The sequence below is a fragment of the Bos taurus genome, chromosome 15 (assembly GCF_002263795.3).
Source record: "Bos taurus isolate L1 Dominette 01449 registration number 42190680 breed Hereford chromosome 15, ARS-UCD2.0, whole genome shotgun sequence".
NCBI lineage: Eukaryota > Metazoa > Chordata > Mammalia > Artiodactyla > Bovidae > Bos > Bos taurus.
In genome coordinates this window covers 56,588,789-56,615,917 of record NC_037342.1, presented here as the reverse complement: position 1 = coordinate 56,615,917, position 27,129 = coordinate 56,588,789, and the positions used below count along the sequence as shown (strand labels likewise).

Genomic DNA, 27,129 nt, shown 5'->3' with positions numbered 1-27,129 from the left:
ACGCTGCTCCCATATGCATCGCGCTTCTCTGTTTACAAAGACTCCCATCAACTGTGGCATTTTTTCCTCACCACTGTTACTCTGTTATTGCAGGAAAGTTAGGACCTCCATTTGAGAGATGAGGACATGGAGGCGAGTCCCACTCAGGCCCCTGGGTGTCAGGCCAGCTCTTTTTGCACATGTTTGACTGTCCCTGACTGTTCTAACCACTGTTCTCAGCACAACCAGGAATGTGCCATAAAGACCCACCCCCCACCCTATTGGGAGGAAGGTGCCGGGGGTCTGCAGGGCACAGCACATACTCTCAATCATGTGCGAGCAGGACAGGCCACTGTGTGTCTCTGCATCTTGGTCATGTCCTCTGTGAGGTAGGGGCTTCCCTCCAAGGCCCCCATGACCTGCAGGAAAGACCTCGAAGCCCTCTCCTCCCCGCTCTGTCTGACTGTGTCTCCATCTGCCTGCTTCACTTCAGAAAGTGTTGAATCAGGACCCTGCACTTGAGTCCCACCCCTGCCACTGGCCTTTGTGCGGCTCCGGACAAGTCCCCGCCCTGCACTAAAGCGGGGTGTGAGGGGCTAGACTGACCTACTGCTGGACACGGCCATGATCTCGGGGAAGGACAGCTCCAGAAGCACCTGCTCCTGCTCATCCACAAAGTAGACACCTGTCCAGTTGACCGCCACAATGACGTCGTTCTTGGGGAGGTTGGGGCCTGGGGCAGAGACAGGGGCACTGAGAGGGCCGCCAGCCCAGGCCCAGGCCCAGCCCTTCCCAATCCTCGTAACCACCATGGAGATGGCCAGCGTGGGGTACACTGATGTCCATTTTACAGATGGGGGAACTGAGACTTAGAGAACACAACTTCCCCACAAGACAAAACCCCAGATGCAGTGGGAAGAGAGTGCTGGATTAAGGAACTGGGTTTGCACACTGTCCCTACCGCTGGTCTGTGCGACTTGGGACAAGGCCCTGAGAGCGGTGTGGTAGGATATGGAGGAGGTGGGTCACACTAACTGAGCCCCAAAGGTTCCCTCCAACCCGATATTTGGTGGTTCTGCAAAGCCAGCACCAGCACAGGGCCTGGTATGGAGCAGGTGCCTGATGCTGACGCCCAAGGATGACTAAGCAAATGGCCCATGTGGGTTTGTGACAGCTGCATCCACTCTCAACTTCATGGGGTCAGCCACCCTATTCTGTACACAGTAGGTGCTTTAATGACCACATTACTCAGTTGTTCCACCCAGTGTGTGGCTGAGCACCTACTAAGTGCCACAGAGCCCTACTGGACTGCAGAGAGGGAGGATCTGCTCAGCACACTGACCTGGGGACCAAGCAGCCATGCGAGCAGAAGGCTGGTTGACCGGGGAGTCTGGCCCAGGCCACTCTCCTCCCCTGGCTGTGAGCTGAAGCCCTCGAGGGAGGGATGGGAGGCAAGAGGGCTGGGGTTACCTGAGAACTTGTAGGCTTCATAAAACCTGGAGAAGAGCAAGGGCCACTTGAAGCGGGCATAGTTGACCACATCCTCTTTGACCTTCTGAGCATCAGTTCTCCTCTGGGCATAAATTCCCTGGAGGCACACAGACAAGGACAGGGGAGAAAAGACATGGCACAAGCTCTGTCCCTGTCCCCAAAGCCAGAAGCGGGCCCTGGGCCACTATGTCCTTGTATGCACCCGGCCTCACCTCACCCCACCAGCCCACAGCATCCCCATCGCTCTGTCTTCCTCCAATTCCACCAACAGCAGTGAGCCATTGAGACACAAGGGCAGTGGGCAGGAGAGGTGTTTGGGGAACAAGAACATGAGTGGCTAAGGGTGGGGGAGCGGTGCCAGGCATGACCAAGAAGAGGGAGTGGGAAATGGGTGGGCAGGAGCCAGGTCATACAGAACTGTGGGTGAGGCCACCCATCGCTGCAAGGCTGGGCATTTAGTGGAAACTGACAGGTGAACCTGAGAGTTAGGAAGACAGCAGCGTGAAGAATGGTTGAAGCCTGATGGGGGCAAGCGGCTGGGGGACAATCCAACACTTCCACAAGAAATGAATGCACCAGTGTTTTATTGTCTGAAAATATCCTGCTGCATTTTAACAAGCACTTGGTGGGACTGAAGTAGGACTGAAGTGATCAGAATGAACCTATAGTTTTTATCACCTACAAATACAAGCATGGATAAAGACACATGTGTGCCAGCACCTAAGCGGTTGCATTTCCATGCACTAAGAGGGCCCGGAAGCAGTGCCATCCCAGGAGCTGTGACAGGACTTCCCTGGTGGTCCAGTGGTTAAGAAGCCACCTTGCAATACAGGGGATTTAGGTTCGATCCCTGGTCAGGAAACTAAGATCCCACATGCCTCTGAGCAGCTAAGCCTGCAAGCCACGACTGCTGAGCCTGTGTGCTTTGGAGCCGGGGCACCACAACCAGAGAGTCCATGCGCTGCAAGGCAAGACCCACGTGACGTAACCAAGATCCCGTGTGCTGCAACTAGGACCGGATGCGACCAAATAAGGAAAAAAGAAAAGAAAACCCAGGAGTTGTGAGTATTCAGGAATAAGGGGCTCAGTGTCGCAAGTCTAATCTCCAATAGCTCAGAAAAATAACGGGTATGTGTGCTGAGAAAGTCACAGCAGCAGTGGGACAACGTTAACAAGTGGTGAATCTGGGTGAGGTGTATACTGTACACAGCAGGTCCAGTTTTTTTAACCCACAACTTTCTCATAAGCTTGAAATTATCTCAAAATAAAACATGGGTACCCCTCTGACCCTAATAATCACACTAATTCTCTATCCACCATACGAGGGGTCTGGCCCAGAGCTCTGGGCTGCACAGGCCAGGCACTACAGTCCAGCAGAGACCCATTGAGCTCGGTCATGGGCTCCGGGAGGGCAGAGAGCACACCTGTTTTGCCCACAGCTGAGTCTCCAGGGTCTGCTGCGGTGCCCAACACACGGCAAGCACCCAAAATGAAAGGAATTCATGAACAGCAGCACCCAACCCAGAACAGGCCACGTGTCACATGCACCTTGGTGGTGGCCACCGAGGACCCGGGGAAGGCAGAAGAGCCGAGGTGGGGACGGAGGCTGGAGCTGCTGGGAGACAGAATGGATGGGCTTCAGCAGCTGACCCGGAATGAGAGGTGAGGGAAAGGAGGTTGCAGGAGGGGGTGGGAAGGAGAACATGCATCTCTTCTGGGGGCACTGAGGACAGGGAGGTCCTCGGGGGTGAGCCAGGCCTAGAAGCAGAGAGGATGCCAGGAGCGTTCGGGTACAGGTGGAGACTTGTGGGCAGCTCACCAGGGAAGGCAGAGCTCAGGGGGAGACACGTGGGGCTCCCGGGTTAGGAAAGAGGCCTCATGGGGAAGGGGATGAGACACACTGATCTTGGAGCCCTTGACACCTTGTGTGCAAAGATGATTCTGCTCTTATACAACCAGGGCCTGGAGATGGGGGTGGGGGGGTGGCCTATGGACCCCTCCAGCAGCCAGGGTCCTCCCACCCTACAAGGCCTCCCCTGCCCTACTTGGGGTGGGTCTGTTAGTTTAGAACAGAGCTACTCAGGGCTGGTTATGGACCTGGGGCCTCAAGTAAGAGGCAGAGGGAGGCCTGTACCTCGAATTCCCCAGGCAGGAAGTTGAGCCAGAGCTCTTCCAGGGAGAAAGGAGGTGCACCTCCTAGAAGCTTCTCTAATGTGCAACCACCCTCCTGACCTGCAGGGCTAGTAAGAGCACAGGACTGGATTTAATCCATCTGTGTCCCTGGCGTCCAGCCCAGAGGGCACAAAACTCCAGTGAACCGATGTCCACAGTGGAGAAAGGCTGCTGGCAGCCAGGAAGTCAAGGTGCCATCCTGTCCCCCCATCCCATGGATAGACAGATGTCAGGTAACAGCCGTGACCCCTTTGAGTTCTCAGGTCCCTACCCCTCATCCAGGTTACCATAAAGCCCTCCCTTCGAAACCCCAGCCCTCTGACCTTCTTGTGGGCCGCAATGGCCAGCTGGGCCCACTTCTCCAGCGTCCTCAGTGGCGTGATCTCGCGGTCAGGGATGTAGGTGGGAACGAGGTTCAGCAGGCGCTCCAGGATCATTTCGGAGCCATAGTCCACGAAGTACTGCTGGGAGGCCAGTTCAGCCAGGTCATCCTCCTAGGTAGGGGGAGAGCTCATCAAAACAAGCTCTGGGAAGCTGTTCCAGGCCACCAAGCCTCCTGTACTTTCAGACCCAGCCTTGGGGACTCTGTGCTCTGCCTAACTCACCAGGAGCTCCCATCTGCTTGGTGGAACCATGAGCAGCCCAAGGGCAGGGTCCCATGTGCCTGCTCCTGGGCCCCCACCTCAGCACCAGCACAGAGCTGGACTATGCCCAAGGGCACATGAGCTGACCCAGAGGGACCAGCCAGCCCATCAGTACTGGGTCAGCCACTACATTCTCAGCCTGGTGAGAAGGGCCTTCCCTGGAGAATAGGAGGCCTGGGTATGAGACTGTCAGAGGTGGGTGGATGTATCACCATGACTACCTCCATCACCACCGCGACACTACCTGGGGATAGTCAAGGTACTGAGCAACCACTGGGCTATACTGCAGAGGCTGCGGAGTGCCAGATGGGCACTAAGCATTTGCCCCTTTTCTGCCTAAGCCCGGTGCATGGCAGCCCCAGAGATGCCTGCCCGGGGCTCCCTTGGGCTCTGGAAGCAGGAGTGATAGAGAAAGACTCTTGGGCACCTTGAAGACAGTAGTTTTCCAACCAGCTTAAAGTATTTCAAAATTTTAGCCACTGATATGGCTATACTAATATATTCTACTTGAATATCAGTTCACCAACACCAAAACCATTATTACCCCACCACCACCCTCACCACCATCATCATCACTACCCTTACCATCACCTGCACCATCACTACCTCCACCATTGCTGCCTCTGCTGCCAACACATCCCTTCATTTCCATCCTCATTCCTCCATCTAATCACCAGCAGAACCATAAATGTCATAAAACCATCAAAAACAAAGCACCCACGTCAGTCCTGTCCTCAGAGATAAAAGGATACATGTTTGCAAACTCTGCTCTAAATGAGTGGATCTCTTACTCCTTTAGAGAAGTTTCTAGAGTAATTCAGAACAATACAGCAAGATGCACAGAATAAGATGGTAGACTGAAAGGACCTGAGCTCACCTTCTCTCATGAAAACACCAAAACCACAACTAACGCTGGAAAATCATCAACAAAAAAGGACTGGAACCTACCAGAAAAGATACTCTACTTCCAAAGACAAAGAAGAAGCCACAATGAGACAGTAGGAAGGGTGCATTCCCCATAAAATCAAATCCCATATATTCTGGGTGGGCAACCACAAACTGGAAAATAATTACATTGCAGAAGCTTTTCCACAGGAGTGAGAGTTCTGAGTCTCATATCAGGCTCCCCAGTGTGGGGGTCTGACGAAGGGAGGAAAAGCCCCCAGAGCATTTGGCTTTGAAGGCCACCTGGGCTTAACTGCAGGAATTTTACAGGACTGGGAGAAACAGAGACTCCAGTCTCAGAGGGTGCAAACCAGGTTTCACGTGCACTTGGACCCAGGGCAAAGCAGCAGCTCCATAGGAGCCTGCAGGTCTTGGAGGGTCTCCTGGAGAGGCGGGGGGCAACTATGGCTCACTGTGAGGACAAGTACACTTTTGGGGGAGGGACTGGGTATTCTTTGGCATAGAGTTGTCCTGGAGGCCACAATTTTGACATCAAGATGTGGCCCCACTCAACAGCCAAAGGCGCCAATGCTGTGATGCACCAGGCCGAACAACCAAAACGACAGGAACACAGCCCCATCCCATCAGCAGACAGCAGCTTAAAGTCTTCCTGAGCCCACAGCCATCTCTTAAATACACCCTTGACACAGCCTTGCCCACCAGAGGGACAAGATCCAGCTCTAGCCACCAGTGAGCAGGCACCAGTCCGTCACACCAGGAAGCCTGCACAAGCCTCTTAGGCTAGCCCTGTCCACCAAAGGGCAGACACTAAAAGCAAGAGGAACTATAATCCTGCAGCCTGTGGGACTGCAAACATAGAAAGACAAATTGAGGCAGCAGAAGAATATGTTCCAGATAAAGGAACAAGATAAAACGCAGAACAACTAAGTGAAGGGGAGACAGACAGCCTACCTGAAAAAGAATTCAGAGTAATGATGATAAAGATGATCAATGATCTCAGAAAAAGAATGAAGGCACAGGTTGAGAAGATAAAAAATGTTTAATAAAGAGCTAGGAAATTCAAAGAAAATTAGAGATGAACAATAACTGAAATGAAAAATACACTAGGAGGAGAAATAGAATGAAGCAGAAGAAAGGATAAGTGAGCCAGGAGACATAAAGGTGAAAATCACTGCCATAGAACAAAAAGAATACAGAAAAAAAAAATGAAATGAAGATAGTTTAAGAGACCTCTAAGAAAACATTAAACACACTAACATTCACATTATACAGGTCACAGAAGAAGAAGAGGGAGAGAAAGGGCTGAGAACATATTTGAAGAGATAACAGGTGGAAACTTCCCAAATACAGGAAAGGAAACAGCCACCCAAGTCCAGGAAGCAAAAAGTCCCATACAGGATAACTTCAAGGAAGAACATGCTGATACATATTAATATACTGACAAAAATTGAAGACAAAAAGAAAATATTAAAAGCAACAAGGGAAAAGCAGCATAGGAATATCCATAATGTTATCAGATGATTTTTCAGCAGAAACTCTGCAGGCCAGAAGGGAGTGACACAATATATTTAAAGTGATGAAATGGAAAAACCTCCAAACAAGAATACCCAACAAGGCTCTCATTCAGATTCAATGGAGAAATCAAAAGCTTTACAGACAAGTAGAAGCTAGGAGAATTCAGCACCACCAGACTAACTTTGAAACAAATGCTAAAGAAACTTCTCTAGACAGAAAAGTCTACAACTAGAAACAAGAAAATAAGGAATGGGAAAGCTCACTGGTAAAAGCAAACATGCAGTAAAGGCAGGAAATCATTTACACACAAAGATGATATCAAACTCAGCAATTGTGAGAAGAGGGTACAAATGCAGGATATTAGAAATGTATTTGAAATTAAGCGACCAGCAACTTAAAATAGTCTTGGATACATGTAGACTGCTATATTGAAACTTCATGGTAACCACAAGCCAAAAATCTACAATAGATACACACACAAAAAAGAAAAAGGAATCCAAACACAACACTAAATATAGTCATCAAATCACAAGAGGAGAGAACAAAAGAGGAAGAGAAGAAGCAAGAACTACAAAAACAATCCCAAAACAATTAACAAAATGGCAGTAAGAACATGCGTAAGTGAGTGCTAAGTCACTTCAGTTGTGTCCAACTCTTTGCGACACTATGGGCTGTAGCCTGCCAAGCTCCTCTGCCCATGGGATTCTTCAGGCAAGAATACTGAAATGGGTTGCCATGCTCTCCTCCAGGGGATCTTCCCAACCCAGAGACTGAACCAGTGTCTCTTACATCTCCTGCATTGTCAGACAGGTTCCTTACCACTATCGCCACCTGGCAAGCCCCAATAAGAGCATACATATTGGTAATTACCTTAAAGGAAAATGAATTAAATGCTATAACCAAAAGACATACACTAGCTGAATGGATACAAAACCAAGACCCATGTATATTCTGTCTACAAGAAACCCACTTCAGATGTAGGGACATACACAGACTGAAAGTGAGGGGATGAAAAAACACATTCCATGTAAATAGACATCAAAAGAAAGCTGGAGTAGTAACACTCCTATTAGACAAAATAGGCTTTAAAATAAAGACTGTTATAAAGACAAAGGAGGACACTATATAATGACCAAGGAATCAATCCAAGAAGAAACTACTATAAATATATAATGGACCCAACATAGGGGCACCTCAATATATAAGGCAAATGCTAACAGCCATAAAAGAATGTATTGACAGTAACACAATAATAGTGGAGGACTTTAACACCCTGTTTACATCAATGGACAGATCATCCAGACAGGAAATCAATAAACAAACACAGGTCTTAAACGACACATTAGACCAGGTGGACTTAACTGATATTTATAGAGCATTTCACCCAAAAGCAGCAAATGCACATTCTTTTCAAGTGTACACAGAACATTCTCCAGAGTAGATCCCATGCTGGGCCATAAAGCTAGCCTTAATAAATAAAAAGTGAAATCACATCAAGCATCTTTTCTGACCATAAAGCTATGAAATTAGAAATCAGCAACAAGAAAAAAAATTGTACAGAAAACACAAACACATGGAGGATAAACAACATGCTACCAAATAATCAATGGAGAAATCAAAGGGGAAATCAGAAAACTCCTAGAGACAAATGAAAACAAAAACATGATAATCCAAAACCTGTGAAATGCAGCAAAGCTGTTCTAAGAGGGAAGTTCATACAATACAATCTTATATCACACAAGAAGAAAAATCTCAAATAAACAATCTAACATTACACCAAAGCAACTAGAGAAAGAAGAACAAACAGAGCCCAAAGTTAGTAGAAGGAAGAAAATCATAAAGATTAGAGTAGAAATAAATGAAATAGAGACAAAGAAAATAATCCCAAAGATCAATGAAACTAAAAGCTGCTTCTTCAAAAAGATAAGACTGATAAACCTTTAGCCAGACTCATCAAGAAAAAAAGGGAGAGGGGGCAAATCAATAAAATTGGAAATGAAAAAGGAGAAATTACAATACCACAGAAATACAAAGGATTCTGATACTACTACAAGCAACTATATAACAATAAAATGGACAATCTAGAGGAAATGGACAAATTCTTAGAGACGTACAATCTTCCAGAACTGAACCTAGAAGAAATAGAAAATACAAACAGACCAATCACAAGTACTGACATTGAAACTGTGATTTAAAAACTTCAAACAGACAAAACATCCAGGACCAGATGCCTTCACAGACTAATTCTATCAAATATTTAGAGAAGGATTAACACCTATATTTCTGAAACTGTTTCAAAAAATTGCAGAAGAAACAACACTCCTAAACTCATTCTATGAGGCCACCATCACCCTGATACCAAAACCAGACAAAGATATCACCAAAAAAAAAAGAAAATCACTGATGAACACAGACAGAAGAACCCTCAACAAAATACAAGGAAACCAAATCCAACACTACAGTCAAAGGATCGTACACCATGATCAAGTGAGATTTATCCCAGGGATGCAAAAATTCTTCAGTATTGGCAAATCAATATGATCAACCGAATACATGCAGAAAACTGAAGAATAAAAACAATACGATCAACCCCATACAAGCAGGAAAAGCTTTTGACAGAATTCAACAACCATATGTGATAAAAATTCTCCAAAAAGTGGGCATGGAGAGAAACGAACTCAACATAACAAAGGCCATATATGACAAAACCACATCTAACATCCTTCACCATGGTGAAAAACTGAAGGTATTTCCTTTAAGACCAAAAACAAGAGAAGGATGTCCACTCTTGCCCCTTTTATTCAATGTAGTTTCGGAAGTTGTAGCCATGTCAATCAGAGAAGAAATAAAAGGAAATAAAAGGAATAAAAGAAATCCAAATTGAAAAAGAAATAAAATAGTCACTGTTTTCATATGGTATGATACTATACAGTAAGTCCCCTACATACGAACTTTCAGGTTGTGAACTTTCAAAGGTGTAAACATGTTGCATGTCCAGGCACATAAGTCAGTTCATGTATCTGGCATACATTGTCACATGTGTGCACCCTCTCCAAGTAGCCGGCTGTGCTTTTGTGTACTTTACTGCACAGTACTGTATAGAGTACTGCTGCTGCTGCTAAGTCGCTTCAGTCGTGTCCAACTCTGCTCGACCCCATAGACAGCAGCCCACCAGGCTCCCCCATCCCTGGGATTCTCCAGGCAAGAACACTGGAGTGGGTTGCCATTTCCTTCTCCAATGCATGAAAGTGAAAAGTGAAAGTGAAGTCGCTCAGTCGTGTCCAACCCTCAGCAACCCCATGGACTGCAGCCTACCAGGCTCCTCCGCCCATGGGATTTTCCAGGCAGGAGTACTGGAGTGGGGTGCCATCGCCTTCTCCAGTATAGAGTACACTAGTACATTGTCTTTATTTCAAGCTAGATCTGCAAGAGGATGACTTCATTGAACTCCTTGCTATGCAACACAAGGAGTTTACTAATGAAGACCTGATGGAACTGCAGGCCCAGACACAGGACAAAGAGAGGCAAGAGGAAGAAGTAACCAAACAGATTCACGACACAGGGAATGGCAAGATCTTCTGGATTTGAGGAGGCACTACCAGTTTTGAGGCACAGAACCTAAGCACAGAACAGTGCACGAAGCTTGCAGCTGCTGTTTAGAATGCCATCCAGGGCCACTGTGTCATGATGATGAGAAAAAAACAGCTTCTACCCAGACATCGCTGGATCATTTTTTCAAGAGGGTAGATAGAACTGAATCCAGCAAGGAGCCAGAACCTGTGCCGTCAGTGTCAGACGTAAGTGAGACTGCAGCTTGCCCTCCATCTCCTAGTGCTGGTGATCCTTCAGCTCTACCATCTCCTGCCTCCTCTCCCTCCTCCAGTCAATAACCTTCTTGCCTGTTTACTCAATTCCAGCCTCTCTATGCCAGGGGTTGTACTGTACTTTGAAGGTACTACATGCAAGATTAGAAATGTTTTATTTTGCTGTCTTTTATGGATTATTTGTGTACAAAGTACTATAAGACTATTATAGTATAGTACTATATAGCTGATTATGTTAGTTGGATACCTAGGATAACTGTCAGACATAAAACAATTAGACTCATGGATGCACTCTCAGAAAAGAACTCGTTCAAATGTAGGGGACCTACTGTACATGGAAAATCCTAAAGATGCTACCAGAAAACTACTAGAGCTCATGAATGAACTTGGTAAATTTTCAGACTACAAAATTAATATGCAGAAATATCTTGCATTTCTATACACTAACAACAAAAATCAGAAAGAGAAATTAAGGAAACAATCCCATTTACCATCACATCAAAAACAATAAAATACCTAGGAATAGACCTATGTAAGAAGGCAAAAACCCTGTACTCTGAAAACTGTAAGATGTTGATGAAAGAAACTGAAGGTGACATAAACAGATGGAAAGATATACCATGTTCTTACATTAGAAGAGTCAATATTGTCAAAATGTCTGTACTGTCCAAGGCACTCTATGGATTCAGCGCAATCCCTCTCCAATTACCAATGGCATTTTTCACAGAACTAAAATAAAAACCTTTAAAATCTGTAGAGAGACACAAAATAACCCGAATAGCCAAAGCAATCTTGAGAAAAAAGAAAATGGAACTGGAGGAATCAGGCTGTCTGACTTCAGACTATTTACTACAAAGCTACAGTCAAACAGTAGGGTACTGGCACACAAGTAGAAATATAGATCAATGGAACATAATAGAAAGTCCAGAAATAAGCCCAGGCACCTATGGTCAACTAATGTGTGACAAAGGAGGCAAAACTATACAATGGAGAAAAGACAGTCTCTTCAATAAATGGTGTTGGGAAAGCTGGACAGCTCCATGTAAAAGAATGAAATTAGAACATTCTCTAATACTATACACAAATGTAAGCTCAAAATGGATTAAAGACCTAAATGTAAGACTGGATACTATAAAACTCTTGGAGGAAAAGATAGGCAGAACATTCTGTGACATAAATTGCAGCAATATATTTTCCAATCCATCTCCTAGAGTAGTGAAAATAAAAACAAAAATAAACATGTAGGAAATTCAAATGCTTTTGCACAGCAAAGGAAATCACCAACAAAACAAACAGATAACAGAGAACGGGAGAAAATACTTGCAAACAATGCAACCAACAAGGAATTAATCTCCAATATGTACAAACAACTCACGAAACTCAGTAGCAAACAAACAACCTAATCAAAAAATGGGCAGACGATCTAAATAGACATTTCTCCAAAGACATACAGATGGTCAAAAAGCACATGAAAGATGGTAAATATCACTAATTATATCAGAGAAATGCAAACCAAAACTATAATGAAGTATCACCTCACACCCAATCAGAAAGGTCATATGCAAAAAGTCTACAAATAATAAATGCTGGCGAGGATATGGAGAAAAAGGAACCCTCCTACACTGCTGATGGGAACGTAAATTTGGCATAGCTATTGAACAGCTAAGCAAACACACTATGGAAACAGTATGACAGGTCTTTTAAAAACTAAAAATAGAACTACCATGTGATCTAGCAATCTCACTCCTGGGCATATATCCAGAGAAAACCATACTTTGAAAAGATATATGTGCCCCAGTGTTCACTGCAGTGCTGTTTATAATAGCCAAGACATGGAAGCAACCTAAATGTCCACCGAAAGAGAAATGGATAAAAAATATGTCGTGAAAGTGAAAGTGTTAGTCACTCAGTCATGTCTCACTCTCTACAACCCCATGGACTGTAGCCCGCCAGGCTCCTCTGTCCATGGAATTCTTCAGGCAAGAATACTGGAGTGGGTAGCCATTCCCTTTTCCAGGGGATCTTCCCAACCCAGGGATCGAACTCAGGTCTCCCACACTGCAGGCAGATTCTTTACCATCTGAGCCACCAGAGAAGCCCAAGAATATGACATGCATATATATACACAAAAGAATATTGTTGCTGTTTAGTTGCTAAGTTGTGTCCGACTCTTTTGCAACCCCATGGACTGTAGCCCACCAGGATCCTCTGTCCATGGGATTTCCCAAGCAAGAATACTGGAGTGGATTGCCATTTGTTTCTTCAGGGGATCTTCCCAAACCAGGGATTGAACACATGTCTCCTGCTCGTCAGGTGGATTCTTTACCACTGAGCCATCTGGAAAGCCCCACAATAGAATATTACTCAACCATTAAAAAGAATGAAATAACACCATTTGCAGCAACATGGATGAACCAAGAGATTATCATACTAAGTAAAATAAGTCAATGAAAGACAAATATCATATGATATCTCTTATATGTGGAATCTAAGAAAAATTATACAAATGAACTTATTTACAAAACAGAAAAAGACACACCGACTTCAAAAACAAATTTCGGGTTACCAAAGAGGAAAAGAGTATGGGATAAATTTGGAGGTTGGGGTTAACATATATACACTACTACATGTATTAATAAAATAGACAATCAATAAGGATCTACTATATAGCACAGGGAATTCTATCAATACTCTGTAATAAGCTATATGGGAAAAGAATCCAAAGAAGAATGAATATATGTTCACATATAACTAAATCACTTTGCTGTAAACCTGAATCTAACACAACATTGTAAATCAAATATACTCCAATATAAATAAATAAGTAAATAAAATGATTTGATAGAGATTTTAAAAAAAAAGAACAATACAGCAAGTTGTGAAGCACGTACTCTGCACCATGCAGTCACTGCAGCAGGGCAGGAACACCTCCCACAGGCAGAATTCAGGCTATTCTTCAAAGCCCTCGCTCCGTTGTGCCACGCTCAGTCACTTCAGTCACGTCTGACCCTGTGGACTGTAGTCTGCCAGGCTTCCCTGTCCATCACTATCTCCCAGAGCTTGCTCAAACTCATGTCCATTGAATCAGTGATGCCGTCCAACCATCTCGTCCTCTGTCGCCCCCTTCTCCTCCTGCCTTCAATCTTTCCCAGCCTACGGGGTTGGTGTTAAATCTAAGAGGAGCCTAGATGACACCCCACCTCCATGTGGCTAACCTTCCCATTCACTGATGATGAGTCAGGGATAGCAACACTCAGCCAAATTCAGCAAACAGGCAACTAAGAACCAAGCAAGCTCAGCCAGAAGATCAGCTCTCACTCACCTTCTCACACCTGTACTCCCCAAACTTGACCCCTCGCACCACCTGCTGGTAGATGAGGTTAGTGGCCACATTGTCTTCTGAGGGGTTGTGCCAGGGCGTGAAGACCTCCTTGCGGAAGAAGAGCCTCCACGGGGCGTTGCGCTCCTGGGCACCCTGCTCCTTGGCGTACTGTTCACATTGGGAGATAGCGTCCATGACGTGGTCGCTGCCACTGCCCAGGGAGGACACCTGCGGGCACAGGGTTAGAGGTCACCCAGTGGAAGGGTGAGCAGGCAGGGAAGGACTGCAAGGAGCCATCAACTGCGCCAACTGTTCTGGTTCAGATGGAAAACCAAGGCTCAGGGCAAGGAGGGGTCTGCCCAGGTCACCCAGGAGGCAGACCAGCCGAGGGGAACCCCTGGATCCCACCACGGGCGCTGAGCTGGCACAGCAACCAAGGGATTCCTATTTCCTAATGGAAGTTTTTTGTGAAACTGTAACGGGCACATGGTCACTGAAGATGCAGAAGGTGTCTGTTGTTGAGAGAAACGGCATCAGAAAACATGCTGCTATCATTGGACCTGCTAGGATGGGGGGTGGGGGGCATCTCTGTGGCCTGTGGTGATCCTGGGTGTGCAGGAAAAAGTTACCCACATCCAGACCCAGCTTAGCTGCTGTGGTAGCTCAGTGGTAAAGAATCCATCTGCCAGTGCAGGAGACACAAGAGATGCAGGTTCGATCCCTGGGTCAGGAAGATCCCCTGGAGAAGGAAATGGCAGATTCCCCAGAAAAGAAGTGGGTTCCCCAGGCAACCCACTCTAATATTCTTGCCTTGGCAAATCCCATGGACAGAGGAGCCTGGTGGGTCACAGTCCACGGGGTCACACAGAGTCAGTCACGACTTAGCGACAAACCAACAATAACAAGGCCCGGCTCAGCAGCGAAGGCTCCAGGCCCACATGTGCCCCGGGAGGCACACACTCTAGGTCTAGGCGGTCCGAAACAAGTGCAAAGAAACTACCATTCCTGATAAGGAATCATAAGTCCATTTGCAAACAGGAAAACTGGATCTCAGAGCCAGTGGCTCTCTCTCCACCATGTTATTTCTCTGTCATCAGCAGAGGGTTAGATCCACCTGGGCACATATGCGTGCAGCGAGCCCTGGGCTCCAATCTCCATTGTATGGTTGGGTTTCTCTTTAGGTGCTTAGGATCCCTCCATGATCCTAAGGAGCTGGGGCAGGGCCAGGGTTCCCACTGGTTTACGGAGGAGGTAACTGAGGCCCTGGAAGGTCAGTAACCGTGCAAGGGCGCCCGAGCCGGTAGGTGGCCGCACTGGGGTGGGAGCTGGTGGGCGGCCCTGGCGGTGCCGGGAGGAGGGGCTTCCGGGCTGGCCTCACCTTATCAAACAAGGCGATGTAGAGGGAGAACCCGAAGCGGTCCTTGAGCGAGATCTTGTCGGCCAGCGCATTGCAGAGCTCCTTGGCCGTGGTCGCCGAGTCCGTCAGCAGCGTCTTGGTGGTCCCGTCCATGAACGTCACAGGCAACATGATGGGCTTCTTGGACTTGGTGGCCTGAAAGTGACCCAAGAGGCTTCCTGGGAATCCTTTCACTTCAGAACATCTCACGCCCTCTGGGCTCCCAGCTCCTTCTGGAGATGGAGCCCTCAGACCTAAACGTCCCACAGCACATTGCCTGTCCCTGGTCACAGGTGCCCAGGGAGCCCTGCTGTGCTCCCCACCTGAGAGGACCTGCAAGGTCCCTGAGCTGGGGCACTAGGGCTGGCCGGGTGGTCAGGCTTTGCCAGGTGCCAGGGACACCTGTCTTCCTGTCATGTAACCATCACAAGACCCTGTGAAGTGACATCTGCATTGCCATGCTGCAGATGAAGCCATTGAGACACAGAGGAACACCCCGCCAAGTCACGTTGACTATAAAGCCAGCAGATGAAGTCATTGCCCACTGGGGGCTTTCCTGTTCCAGGGGCTTGAGACTCCAGAACTTGAGGGTGCGTGCTTGAAAGACCACAGAATCCCAAAGCAGGGAATATTTCTAGGGCACTGGAGTGTACCGTGACACAAGCGCACACACACACAAGCACACACGCCCGGGGGTCGCACCTGCAGCTCCAGCCAGCTGGGCGGCTGTGTCCGTGTCCCATTGACAAAGGTCCTCCTGAGTCGCTCCTCACAGTACGGGGCGTAGCCAGGGGGTCCCCCATGGATGAAGTTCCGCAGGTACTACGGACAGAGGACCAACTCAGGGGACCCCACTCCAGCCTCCCTCGGCCTCCCCACCTGTGACACAGGCTGATAGGCTGGGACCTGGGACCCTTTGCCAGAGTGCTTGCACCTAGACAGATATTTGCTTGAGCAACAAAATACAAAGAAACCAAAAGGAACTGAAAATAACTGCACAGGTGCAGTGGGAACAATTATGAACAATAAAATACAAAAAGGCCACAAACCAACTGCCGTTTCTGAGCTGCTGGGAGCAGAGGCAGGGACTTTTCCACGAGCCCTGCACACAGCACCACCACCAAGGGGGTGGGCAGACAACCTCTGACCTGACCCACCAATCCGTCCCCACCCTCACCTCATTTAAGGAGCCAGGGAGCAAGCAGGGGCACCCGTTTCTTGTTCTTACTCCCTTGTACCACAGCACCAGCCTCAGTAAAGCCTTGCCTGAATTTCATGTCTGGCCTCTTAACAACTTCTATTGACTAAAGGTTCATGGACCCAGGTGAGCAACACCTGGACCATCAGAGCAACTTTCCCAGGTCTCCTGCCTCTGGTTCCTCCACCCACAATCTGCTCCTGGGGACACCTCCACCCACGCCCCTCCTCAGCTTCCCAGGGCTCCCCACTGCCCTCTAGATCAAGCCCACATGCCTCACGCTGGCAAAAAGGCCGCCATGATCCAGGCCTTTCTAGTCTCAGCCATGCCTCCAGCCTCACCCCACACACCACCCCTGCCCTGCACCCAGCTTAACTGCTCCTCTTCCTCCAGGGTCCACCTCCCTGACCCCTCCACTCCTCATACTGCTGACCAGCTGGGCTGATCCAGCTGACAGCTGCTCTGCCTCTGTGTCCCCAGCACCCAGAGCTTGGCACCCAGGGTCACAAAAGAGCCTGAGATGAACTAAAGTTCTTCAGACCAGCATGTGGAAAGTCCAGGAGATACTGCTGTTAAACTCAGCGTCTGCATAAATCAAATGGGGCCAGGGGAGACAGAAGTGAAGTGGTGGGTGCCTAGGAGGAGGGCCAGGAAGATGGGCCCCGCAGAGGCCGGGAGGTCTGGGAGGAGATGACCTGGGCAGGACCTCACTGCCAAGCCCCTCTGCCCTCTGAGATGCTTCTCCGTGCTCTGCTCCTTGACACCAGAGACCGAGCCCAATTCCCCTTCCTGTCCCTGGAGGCCAAAAGCCTCCCCTACCTTAACAAACTTCTCAGAGGGGGCAAAGCAGCCCACGCAGAGAGACACGAGGATCCAGCCCCGGGCATAGCTGCTCTTGGAGGGGTTGTGAGTGAGCTGCTTGCTGATCTGGCAGTAGATCTCATCCCTAAGCAGAATGGGGTACAAGGAAGGGAGACAGACTGTCTCAGAGGGAAAGCCCACCCTCCATCCCAGCAGCAGGTGAGATGCCTACTCCCCCACTTGCCAGGGATGACCCAGGAGGAGAGTGGTCAGAGTGGGACCAGGTGGGGAAGGCTGAGCCCAGGGCTCTGGGGAGGGTCTGGCTTTGGAGGAGACAGGCTCATCAGACGTGAAGCACGTTCATACCTGACTCCAATCCAGAGTCCAGGGCCCCCAATCCACAGGGTGGTGCACACCCTGCTCTGGGCACGGGGCCATGGTCAGTAGTGACCACTCTAATGGGAAGCACAGGCTCCATCCCCCCCTCACCCCTCACCAAGCTGCGTGGCCTGGGCAGGTGAGTTCACCTCCAAGCCTGACCCACAGTCCCAGCAGCAGGTACAACTTCCACTAATGGAAACCAGCAGAGCAGGAAATGGGAAAAACATCTGGGGAGTTTCTCTGGGGGAGGAAATGAGTAGGGACTTTGATGCTCTCTTGATGTTTCCGTATGTTTGAATATTTAAGTGGACATGTATTACTTTTGATCCCTGGGTCAGGAAGATCCCCTGAAGGAGGAAATGGCAACCCACTCCAGTACTCTTGCCTGGAAAATTCCATGGGCAGAGGAGCCTGGCGGACTGGCAGTCCATGGGGGTCACAAAGAGTCAGACACGACTGAGCGAGTGAGCATGCACGTATTACTTTTGTTTTGTGTTGTTTTCATTTTAAAGGGAAGTGATAGCATCCTGCTTATAAGATTGTTGTGAAGAAAAATGAGCCAAGGCTTATACAGGCCCTGGCACGATGCCCAGCACAGTAAACCCCCAAAGATGCCAGCCTAGCTGCAGCCTTAAGATGCTACCTGTCCATTCAGGGACAAAGGCTGGACCTACCATGGTGCAGTAACCACCAGGGGGCACTCACTGCTGTTCTTCTCTCTTAGAAAGGCAGGTTTCTAATTCAGTGGCTCCCCAATTTTGAGAGTTCACAGACCAATACAACTTCAAAATAAATTCTGGAAGTTGCTAACTTACTAAGTTGAATAGCTTATAACTTAATTGTCATCAACTTATAATGACAAATAAGGACATTTAAAACACACCAAACACACAGCCCCTGCCCACTATCTATATCACAATCATTTTATAAAACAAAGGTAATTTTAATATCCAAAAAGTAGGAAGGGCAAAATCTCAGAACAAAGAACCATGTTTTAAATATATCAAACTTAGAAACATCCTTATTTCCCCCATCTTGTCACAGACCAGTAGCTGGAAGCCCTGACCCTGTTCACTTTCTAAGCAGGGATATGGAGGTCGAGAGAAGGGAGGGATTAGTCGTGGACCCTCAGGGAGTCAGCACCCAGGCTTCTGACTCAGTCCAGGGACCCTGGCACTGTGTTATTTAGAAGCATCACTTAAGGTCTGATGATGAGATTAATTATGAGGTAAATTTTTTTTTTTTCTTTGTGGTTGTCATTTATTGGGTTTTTTTTTTAATTTAATTTTATTTTTAAACTTTACATAATTGTATTAGTTTTGCCAAATATCAAAAAGAATCCGCCACAGGCACGCATGTGTTCCCCATCCTGAACCCCCCTCCCTCCTCCCTATGAGGTAAATTCTTAACCCTTAAACATACCTTGGGCAATTACCTTTTCTTCCCAGGGGCTGACAGCCCCAAGTGCTACATCTCTGGTGAGCAAGGTAGTAACTGGCCTCAAGGAGCCATGAAAGAGAGGCCAGTGACCCCTGGGCAAACCTCTTCCCTTCTCTGGACTTCCTGCCTCCTACTGGTAAAATGATACTTGACCTCCCCACCCACCCCATCCTGCTGTTCTCCCAGCCAACACACATGAGTTCATGGTCTGCTCTCCTAACCAGACACCTTGTGCAGATGGAGTTCTCAGAGAAACCGTGTTTTCCCGCCACTGATGCAGCTGAGTTGATTCCTTAATTGCTCCTGAAAAGTCACAGACCATCCCAGCGCCTCCACAACACCCCAGGGACCCAAGCAAAGGCCTCTCCTGGGCCTGAGGCATGTGCTGGATGCCTTCTGACCACAGTAACCCTGAGCACAGGCCTGGGCGGGGTGCACCGAAGGTGCCCGCAGGGATGGGTTATACATCAGATAATGCTAATAGCCAACAGCTACCGTCTACTGAGTGGCCACTATGGAGGTCCTAGGTCACACTTTCCATAGTTTTATCTGCCCCAAGCCTACAAGGTAGGTACTATTATTATTCCGTCTTAGCAGAGGAGGAAACTGAACCTTGCAAAGATAAAATCACTCTACCAAGACCACACAACCAGCTACCAGCAGAGCTAAACCCAGGCCTGCTTGGCTTAATCAGTTACTAAATTGGACTGCAAGGAGATCCAGCCAGTCCATCCTAAAGGAGATTAGTCCTGGCTGTTCATTGGAGGGACTGATGTTGAAGCTGAAACTCCAATACTTTGGTCACCTGATGCAGAGAGCTGACTCATTTGAAAAGACCCTGATGCTGGGAAAGATTGAGGGCAGAAGAAGGGGACGACAGAGGATGAGATGGTTGGATGGCATCACCAACACAATGGACATGGGTTTGGGTGGACTCCAGGAGTTGGTGATGGACAGGGAGGCCTGGTGTGCTGTGGTTCATGAGGTCACAAAGAGTCGGACACGACTGAGCGACTGAACTGAACTGAAAGTGATGGAGCCACGATTCTGCCACCCAAAGCCTTGTGGGGCTGGAAGAGCAGGATGGCTCCCCCTGCCAGCTGCCCCCTCCCTGAGCCCCAGCCCTCAGGTGCTGACCGGAGTGCTGGCCGCAGGATGCCGTTGCCAATGATGAAGTGCAGCTTCTCCAGGTTGGAGGTGGGCCGGTCCTCCAGCATGCTGTTGCCCTGCACCGTGGACTCCCCATCATGCAGCCTCTTGGTCACCTGGGACACAGCAGAGGGCGGAGGCTCGAGCAGGGCTCTCCCGCTTGCCTGAGTCTGCCCACTCCCTGGGAAAACAGAACCCTGGGAGTGGCCAAAGCACTGGCTCCCCAGCACCATCAGAGCCCCGCTCTATGCAGGACAGACACTGAGTCAATGCCTGGCCCACACAGCCAGGGGGCGCTGGCCTGGTGCCACCCCCTTCTGAGCATGGTTCCTCTGCAGTCTCCCTGACAGCGCTCCCTGCAAGGAGGTCCCACCAGGCAGGGTAGGGGCTGCTCCTCTGACCCCCGATGGGATCCCTAGCTCTCTAAGATGGGCCGCACACCACTCCGACAGCCAGAGTCTACCCACGTTCCAAGCACCACCATCACCCATCATGAGCACCCTGGCCCCATGCGAACAGCCTCAGGCCTGGGTTCTTTCAAATGGACTTCTCTCCTCAGGTTCCACACAGCCCACAGTGCCAGCCCCACCCTGTGCCCAGAGACACGGAGCGGGTGAGAGGGTGAGTGGTGGGAGCATGCCCCTGCAGACAGGAAGGGCTCCGGAGGGCCTCGTGTCCGCTGAGCACCCACAGTCAGCATCTCAAGCCACCATCCTAGGAACACACTAGCAGGCGTTTTTCTTCTCTGGGTGCCTTGGCTATCGAGCAGAGCTGGGATTCAAATCTGGGGCTACGAAGCTATCAGACCAGATTGGAGCCTCTGATGGGGAACAAGAGGAAGACAAAAGCAAGGCAGGCCCAGGAAGTCCCGGAGCAGCAGCCTGAGCCTGTCTTGGGGAAGGCTTCCTGGAAGAGGTGACCCCAAAGCACACAAGAGGAAGGCAGAATTTTAGGCAGAGGGACCAGTGCGCACAAAAGCAGAGGCTTGGAGGAGCCAGTCCCTCTGTACCACGAATGCCTCCGTGTCTGTCGGCCCTCACAGCCTGGACAGTCCTGGAGCGAGGGGCCAGGACGGTGCTCAGAAAACACAAAACATAAATGAATGAGTTCAAACAAACTAATAGTGTTAATGCCCCAAGGATACTCTTAACCCACAAAAATGTTTTCATCAGTTAAAAAGTCCCTGGATCAGAGGCAGTGAGTCCATGCCCTGGCAAGAACGGTCTTCCCTCCCACCATCTGGGGAGGGCCTCTCCAGCCCTCCCTAGCTCCTATGGCCCCTCTTCCAGGAAGCCCCCCTGACCGGCCCCAGACTGAGCACAGCACCCTCTTCCTTGCACCCCGGCTGCCTGATCACACCTAACACCGTCCTGCCGGCCACCCCGGTCCCCTGAGGACGGGCAGCATCCATTCCTGTCCCTGTGGGTCCCAAGCCCAGTCTAGGCCACCAAGGCCGTGCAGGGTCTGCTCCCACCTCCTCCGTCAGTTTGGACTTCTTTTTCAAGGTCAAGTGCACCAGCTTGTGCCTCACACTGCTCTTCTTCTGCCCATCGGGGAGCTGGGCCTGCAGGACAAACAAGGGTCAAGGTCAAGTGGCTGGGCCACAAATAATGACAAGAGCAGTTGACAATGTAGCTAGAATTAGCTCAAGCCCACACTAACATTTACAACGTATACCTTACCTTGCCCCTCCAACCCACCATCAGTCAAGTGGCAGATCGGAAAACAGACTCTGAGAAGTACAGTAACCCACAAACCACCCCCAACAAGTCCAAATGGAAGCTGTCTCTGACTGCAAAGCCTATCTCAAAACCTGCCCCTGCCACATGGCCTCAACAGTGGTCAGCACTCTACAGCCTATACAACACTCACACATTCACCCTCAGGAGTAGGCAGAGCAGGGCAAGGGTCAGGGGGGTGAGGCAGAGGCAAATTTTTGTACGTCCTTCTGCTGAAACCTTATGGCTGGGGATGGCCTGGGTGGGACAGTGGCCACTGGGCACCTGGGACTCACCTCACCCTCGCCCTGCAGGGCCTGCAGCTCCCTCTTGTAGGTCTTCTTGCCCAGGGTCTCGTAAATCTTGGTCATCACGGGAATCTTCTCGCTGCCGTCACTCATGGCCGTGTGGTACCTGGGCTCTGGGAGGTCCCCCATGAACCGGAGGATGGTGATCCAGACTGCCAGGGCCGCCTGGGAGGCAGAGCCATGCCACTCAGAAAGCCCGAGCACAGGATGTTACCAAAGCCATCAAAATGACCCACAGAGAGGCTAGAGAACCGCAACCCACCCTCGACCGGAGGAGGACCACTGAGCTGAGTGCCGCTTGCTCTCCGGGCCTTGCCCTGTGACCCGCCCCAAGCTGGGCACCGGGTGAAGTCAGCCCTGGTCCCTGCACACCAGGGCCCCTGCCCCTCCGCACCCATGCCGCCCAGTCCTCACCAGCTGATCACCCTCATCATCGTGGTACAGCAGTGGCTGCTTGAGTGGCCGCCGGGTGTAGGTGTGCGTGGTCGTGCCCTGGAAGTAAGTGGCAGCGAACTTGGCGAATTTATACTCGGAGAGATCTTCCTCATCTTCGTCGGGCAGGGGCAGGGCTGCATCCAGGTCCTCTTCTACCATCTCCCTCCGCCCGCGCTCCAGGTCCTGGAGGGAGGAGACGGGTTCCCTGCCATGGGGGCAGACCTGGGGCTGAGCTAGGGGCCCCCAGCCAGTCCCTGAGGGGCCAGCTCCTGCTCCAGGAGCACAGGGATCTGTCCACCCGGTTCACTCCCGAGACAGAGCCCAGCACATGGTAGGTCCTCAACACACAAACGAAAAAAGGTTTGCGAATGGCCTTGGAGGGGGACAGTGGCTGGCCCAAGGTCACATTGCAGGCTGGTGGCTGGACAGGGCCTGGGACCGGCGGTCCCTGTTCCAGATCATCACTGCCGCCTTCCGCTCAGAGGGGACCAGGTGGACTTTAACACAAAGTGGCACAAGGGGAGGGAAGGCAACCACCTAGGGCCTGTCCCAGCTCCTTCCCCAGCCTGGTACCTCGAAGCCACTAGGTGCCTGGCCCTCCTGGCCTGGCAGGCCGCCCGAAGTCCCCAGGAAGCCAAACATCTTGTCCACCATGTCCGAGTGATTGATGGGCTCATGGCGGGCCCTCTCCATCTGCTCCAGGAGTTCCTTCTTCCTCCGAGCCTCCTCCTTCTCCTTCAGCTCTCGCTCTGCATCCTCGCGGGCCAGCTGGGCCAGGCGCTCCTGTGAGGCAGGGGTGATGCAGCGTCAGAGAGCAAGCCCTCTGTGGGGAGCCCACGGGAGTCCCTGCAGCAACCAGGCCTGAGTCCCAAACCCAAGAGGCCCTCCTGACAGCTGTGAAGGACTGAGCCTCCGGCCTCGCCACCCGGGGCCACACACACTAAGTTCTCACAGCCCAGTGAAGACAGATGCCACACCAAGTCCAGACAGAAATGCCACCTGCCCTCAGGGCTCAGCTGGGACCACCTCCTCCAGGAAGCCTACTCAGGCTTCCCCAGCCAAAAGGGACCACACCGACCCAGAAATCCCAGAGCCACTGGGCAGAGGCTGCAGACCAGTGGTGTACAATAGAAATATAATGCAATCCACCCTGGGTCGCAAAGAGTCAAACACAACTTAGACTAAATGACAACATATACAGTGGCTACATTTAAAATAGTTCTTTTAAAAAATAGATCAATTTTAATAATGTACTTCATTTAACCCAATATTTCCAAAGTATTGAAACAGAGCAGGACTCTCTGATCCCTGCCCCACTTCTACCATACCTTTCGCCTGTGGAAAACTTTAGTCAAAGAATAAGTTTAATCAGAGAAGTGAGAAATGCTGAAACAAAGGAAAACAGTCTAAGGAGATTAGTAACAACAGTGTCGTCATTAAGCACAGTCAAGGAACTTTATCTCTTTCTCAAGGGCTATAGATAATATTCTGAGCCATATCCTGTGAGCTGTCTTATAGATACCAGAACACCAGGTGGAGAAGTTAACTACATGATGACCAGACTGTACCCTGGACATGCGCTGCCACAATTCTGAGAACTGGCCACAAAGAAATGGGAGCAAGTGCACCCCAGAACTGAAGATTAACTGTACCTAAAACAACCCAGATGATGCTAGTCAGACCACTGATGACCAGTTGAAGATGACTGTTAGAGATGACTGTGCTGTTTCTGCATGTAACCTCCCCTCAACTCTGTCTATAAAAGCTCTCACCCCCTGCTTGTTCGGGGAAGGTGGGGTTGGAGCCGGCCTTTGGACAGATGTCTGCCACCCTCCCCTGCAGCTGCCAGCATCTGAAATAAAGCAAACCTTCCTTTCCACTAATCTGGCCTGCTTATTGGCTTTTGAGCGGTGAGCAGCCAGACCCCCCGACACATACCTTTCGGTAACAGTATTATCTCTGCATGTAATTAATATTTAAAATATCTCAGCTATTTTATAGTCCTTTTTTTTTTTTTTAACTAAGTCTTCAAAATCAAGCTTGTATTTGGGAATTCCCTGGCAGTGCAATGGTTAGGACTCATTGTTCTCACTGTTGAGGGTCTAAGTTCAATCCCTGGTCAGGGAACTATGACTCTGCAACTTTTTATCCAGAGTTATCTCCCAGCTGAGGGCCTGGACCCACAGCCTTCAGACCCAGCACAGAACAGGCACTTCATAGATCATAGCCTTGTCGTGGCAAAGGGGCTTGTGTAACTCAATGAAGCCATGAGCCACCCCAGACAGACAGGTCAAAGCAGAGAGTTCTGACAAAACATGATGGAGGACGGAATGGCAAACCACTCCAGTATACTGGCCATGAGAACCTCATGAACCGTATGAAAAAGCAAAAAGATATGACACCGAACGATGACCCTTCAGGTCAGAAGGTCCAATATGCTCCCGGGGAAGAACAGAGGACAACTACTGAAAGCTCCAGAAAGAGTGAAGCAGCTGGGCCATCGCAGAGATGATGCTCAGCCCTGGGTGTGTCTGGTGACGAAAGTAAAGGCCAATGTGGTAAAGAGCAATACTGCACAGGAACCTGGAATGTCAGGTCCATAAATGCGTAAACTGGACATGGTCGAGCAAGAGATGGCAAGAGTAAACACTGACATCTTAGGAATCAGTGAGCTCAAATGAATGGGGATGGACGAATTTAATTCAGATGACCACTGTATCTATACTGTGGGCAAGAATCCCATAGAAGAAATGGAGTAGGCTTCATAATTAACAAGAGTCCAAAACGCAGTCCTTGGGTGCAACCTTAAAAATGACAGAATTATCTCAGTTTGTTTCCAAGGCAAACCATTTGCCATCACAGTAATCTAAGTCTATACTCCAAACACCAATGCCAAAGAAGCTGAAGTTGATCAGTTCTATGAAGATCTAGAAGATCTCCTAGAACTAACACCAAGAAATGATGTCCTATTCATGATAGGTGATTGGAATGCAAAAGTAGAAGTCAAGAGATACTGTGATAACAGGCAAGTTTGGTCTTGGAGTACAAAATGAAGCAGGGCAAAGGCTAACAGAATTCTTCCAGGAGAATGCATTAGTCATAGCAAACACCCTTTTTCAACAATACAGGAGACGACTTTACACATGGATATCACCAAATATCAATGCCGAAATCAGACTGATTATATTCTTTGTAGCTGAAGATGGAGAAACTCTATACAGTCAGCAAAACAATATCTGGAGCTGACTGTGGCTCAGATCATCAGCTCCTCATAGCAAAATGAGGACCTTAACTTTCTTTCTTAAACTAAAGAAAGTGGGGAATACCACTAGGCCAGTCAGGTATGACAAATCAAATCCTCTATGAATATACAGTGGAGGTGATGAATAGATTCAAGGGATTAGATCTAGTAAATACAGTGCTTAAAGAACTATGTACAGAGGTCCGTAATACTGTACAGGAGGCAATAAACAAAATCATTCCAAAGAAAAAGAAATGCAAGAAGGCAAAGTGTTTGTCTAAGGAGGCCTACAAATAGCTGAGGAAAGAAGAGAAACAAAAAGCAAGGGAGAAAGGGAAAGGTTCACCCAACTGAATGCAGAGCTCCAGAGACCAGCAAGGCGAGACAAGAAGGTCTTCTGCAATGAACAATGCAAAGAAACAGAGGCAACAACAGAAAGGGTAAGACTAAAGATATCTCCAAGAACATTGGAAATATCAAAGGAAAATTTCATCCAAGATTGGCACAATAAAGAACAAAGATAGAGACCTAATAGAAACAGAAGAGATCAAGAAGAGGTGGAAAGAATACACAGAAGAACTGTACAGAAAAGATCTTAACGACCCAGATAACCACGATGGCATTGTCTCTCACTCAGAGCCAGATATTCTGGAACGTGAAGTCAAGTGGGCCTTAGGAAGCACTGCTGCCAATAAAGCTAGTGGAAGTGATGGATTCCAGCAGAGCTATTTAAAATCCTAAAAGATGATGCTGTTAAAATTGCTGCACTCAATATGCCAGCAAATTTGGAAAACTCAGCAGTGGCCACAGGACTAGAAAAGGTCAATCCTCATCCCAATTCCCAAGAAGGGCAGTACCAAATAATGTTCAAACCACCAGACAATTTCACTCATCTCCCACGCTGATAAAGTTATGTTCAAAATCCTCCAAGCTAGGCTTCAGCATTACGTGAACTGAGAATGTCCAGATGGTCAAGCTGGATTTAGAAAAGGCAGGGGAACCAAAGATCAAATTGCCAACATTTGCTGGATCATAGAGAAAGCAAGGGAATTCCAGATCATTGACTACACTAAAGCCGCTGACTATGTGGATCCTAACAAACTGTGGAAAACTCTTGAAGAGATGGGAATACCAGACCGTCTTACCTGTCTCCTGAAAAACCTGTATACAGGTCAAGAAGCAAGAGTTAGAACCCTGCATCCCACCACT

At 48.9% G+C, this 27,129-nt stretch overlaps 1 protein-coding gene across 5 annotated transcripts in view; it reads right to left on the bottom strand.

The window, feature by feature from the left end:
* Positions 1 to 27,129, bottom strand: part of MYO7A (myosin VIIA) — a 112,645-nt gene that overhangs the window by 27,030 nt on the left and 58,486 nt on the right. For all 5 annotated transcript variants that reach the window (XR_009490688.1, XM_010812768.4, XM_015474829.3 and 2 more), the window contains exons 23-34: positions 23,253 to 23,462; positions 22,659 to 22,862; positions 22,233 to 22,409; positions 21,693 to 21,782; positions 20,207 to 20,334; positions 17,267 to 17,393; positions 15,952 to 16,071; positions 15,232 to 15,405; positions 13,854 to 14,081; positions 3,966 to 4,136; positions 1,450 to 1,567; positions 586 to 712 (exon numbers count right to left, since the gene is read on the bottom strand). Coding sequence is in view for 4 of the 5 variants with exons in the window: in XM_010812768.4 (XP_010811070.1) it covers positions 586 to 712; positions 1,450 to 1,567; positions 3,966 to 4,136; positions 13,854 to 14,081; positions 15,232 to 15,405; positions 15,952 to 16,071; positions 17,267 to 17,393; positions 20,207 to 20,334; positions 21,693 to 21,782; positions 22,233 to 22,409; positions 22,659 to 22,862; positions 23,253 to 23,462 (1,874 nt within the window). In the remaining variant the exon portion in view is untranslated. The remainder of the gene's footprint in view (positions 1 to 585; positions 713 to 1,449; positions 1,568 to 3,965; positions 4,137 to 13,853; positions 14,082 to 15,231; positions 15,406 to 15,951; positions 16,072 to 17,266; positions 17,394 to 20,206; positions 20,335 to 21,692; positions 21,783 to 22,232; positions 22,410 to 22,658; positions 22,863 to 23,252; positions 23,463 to 27,129) is intronic.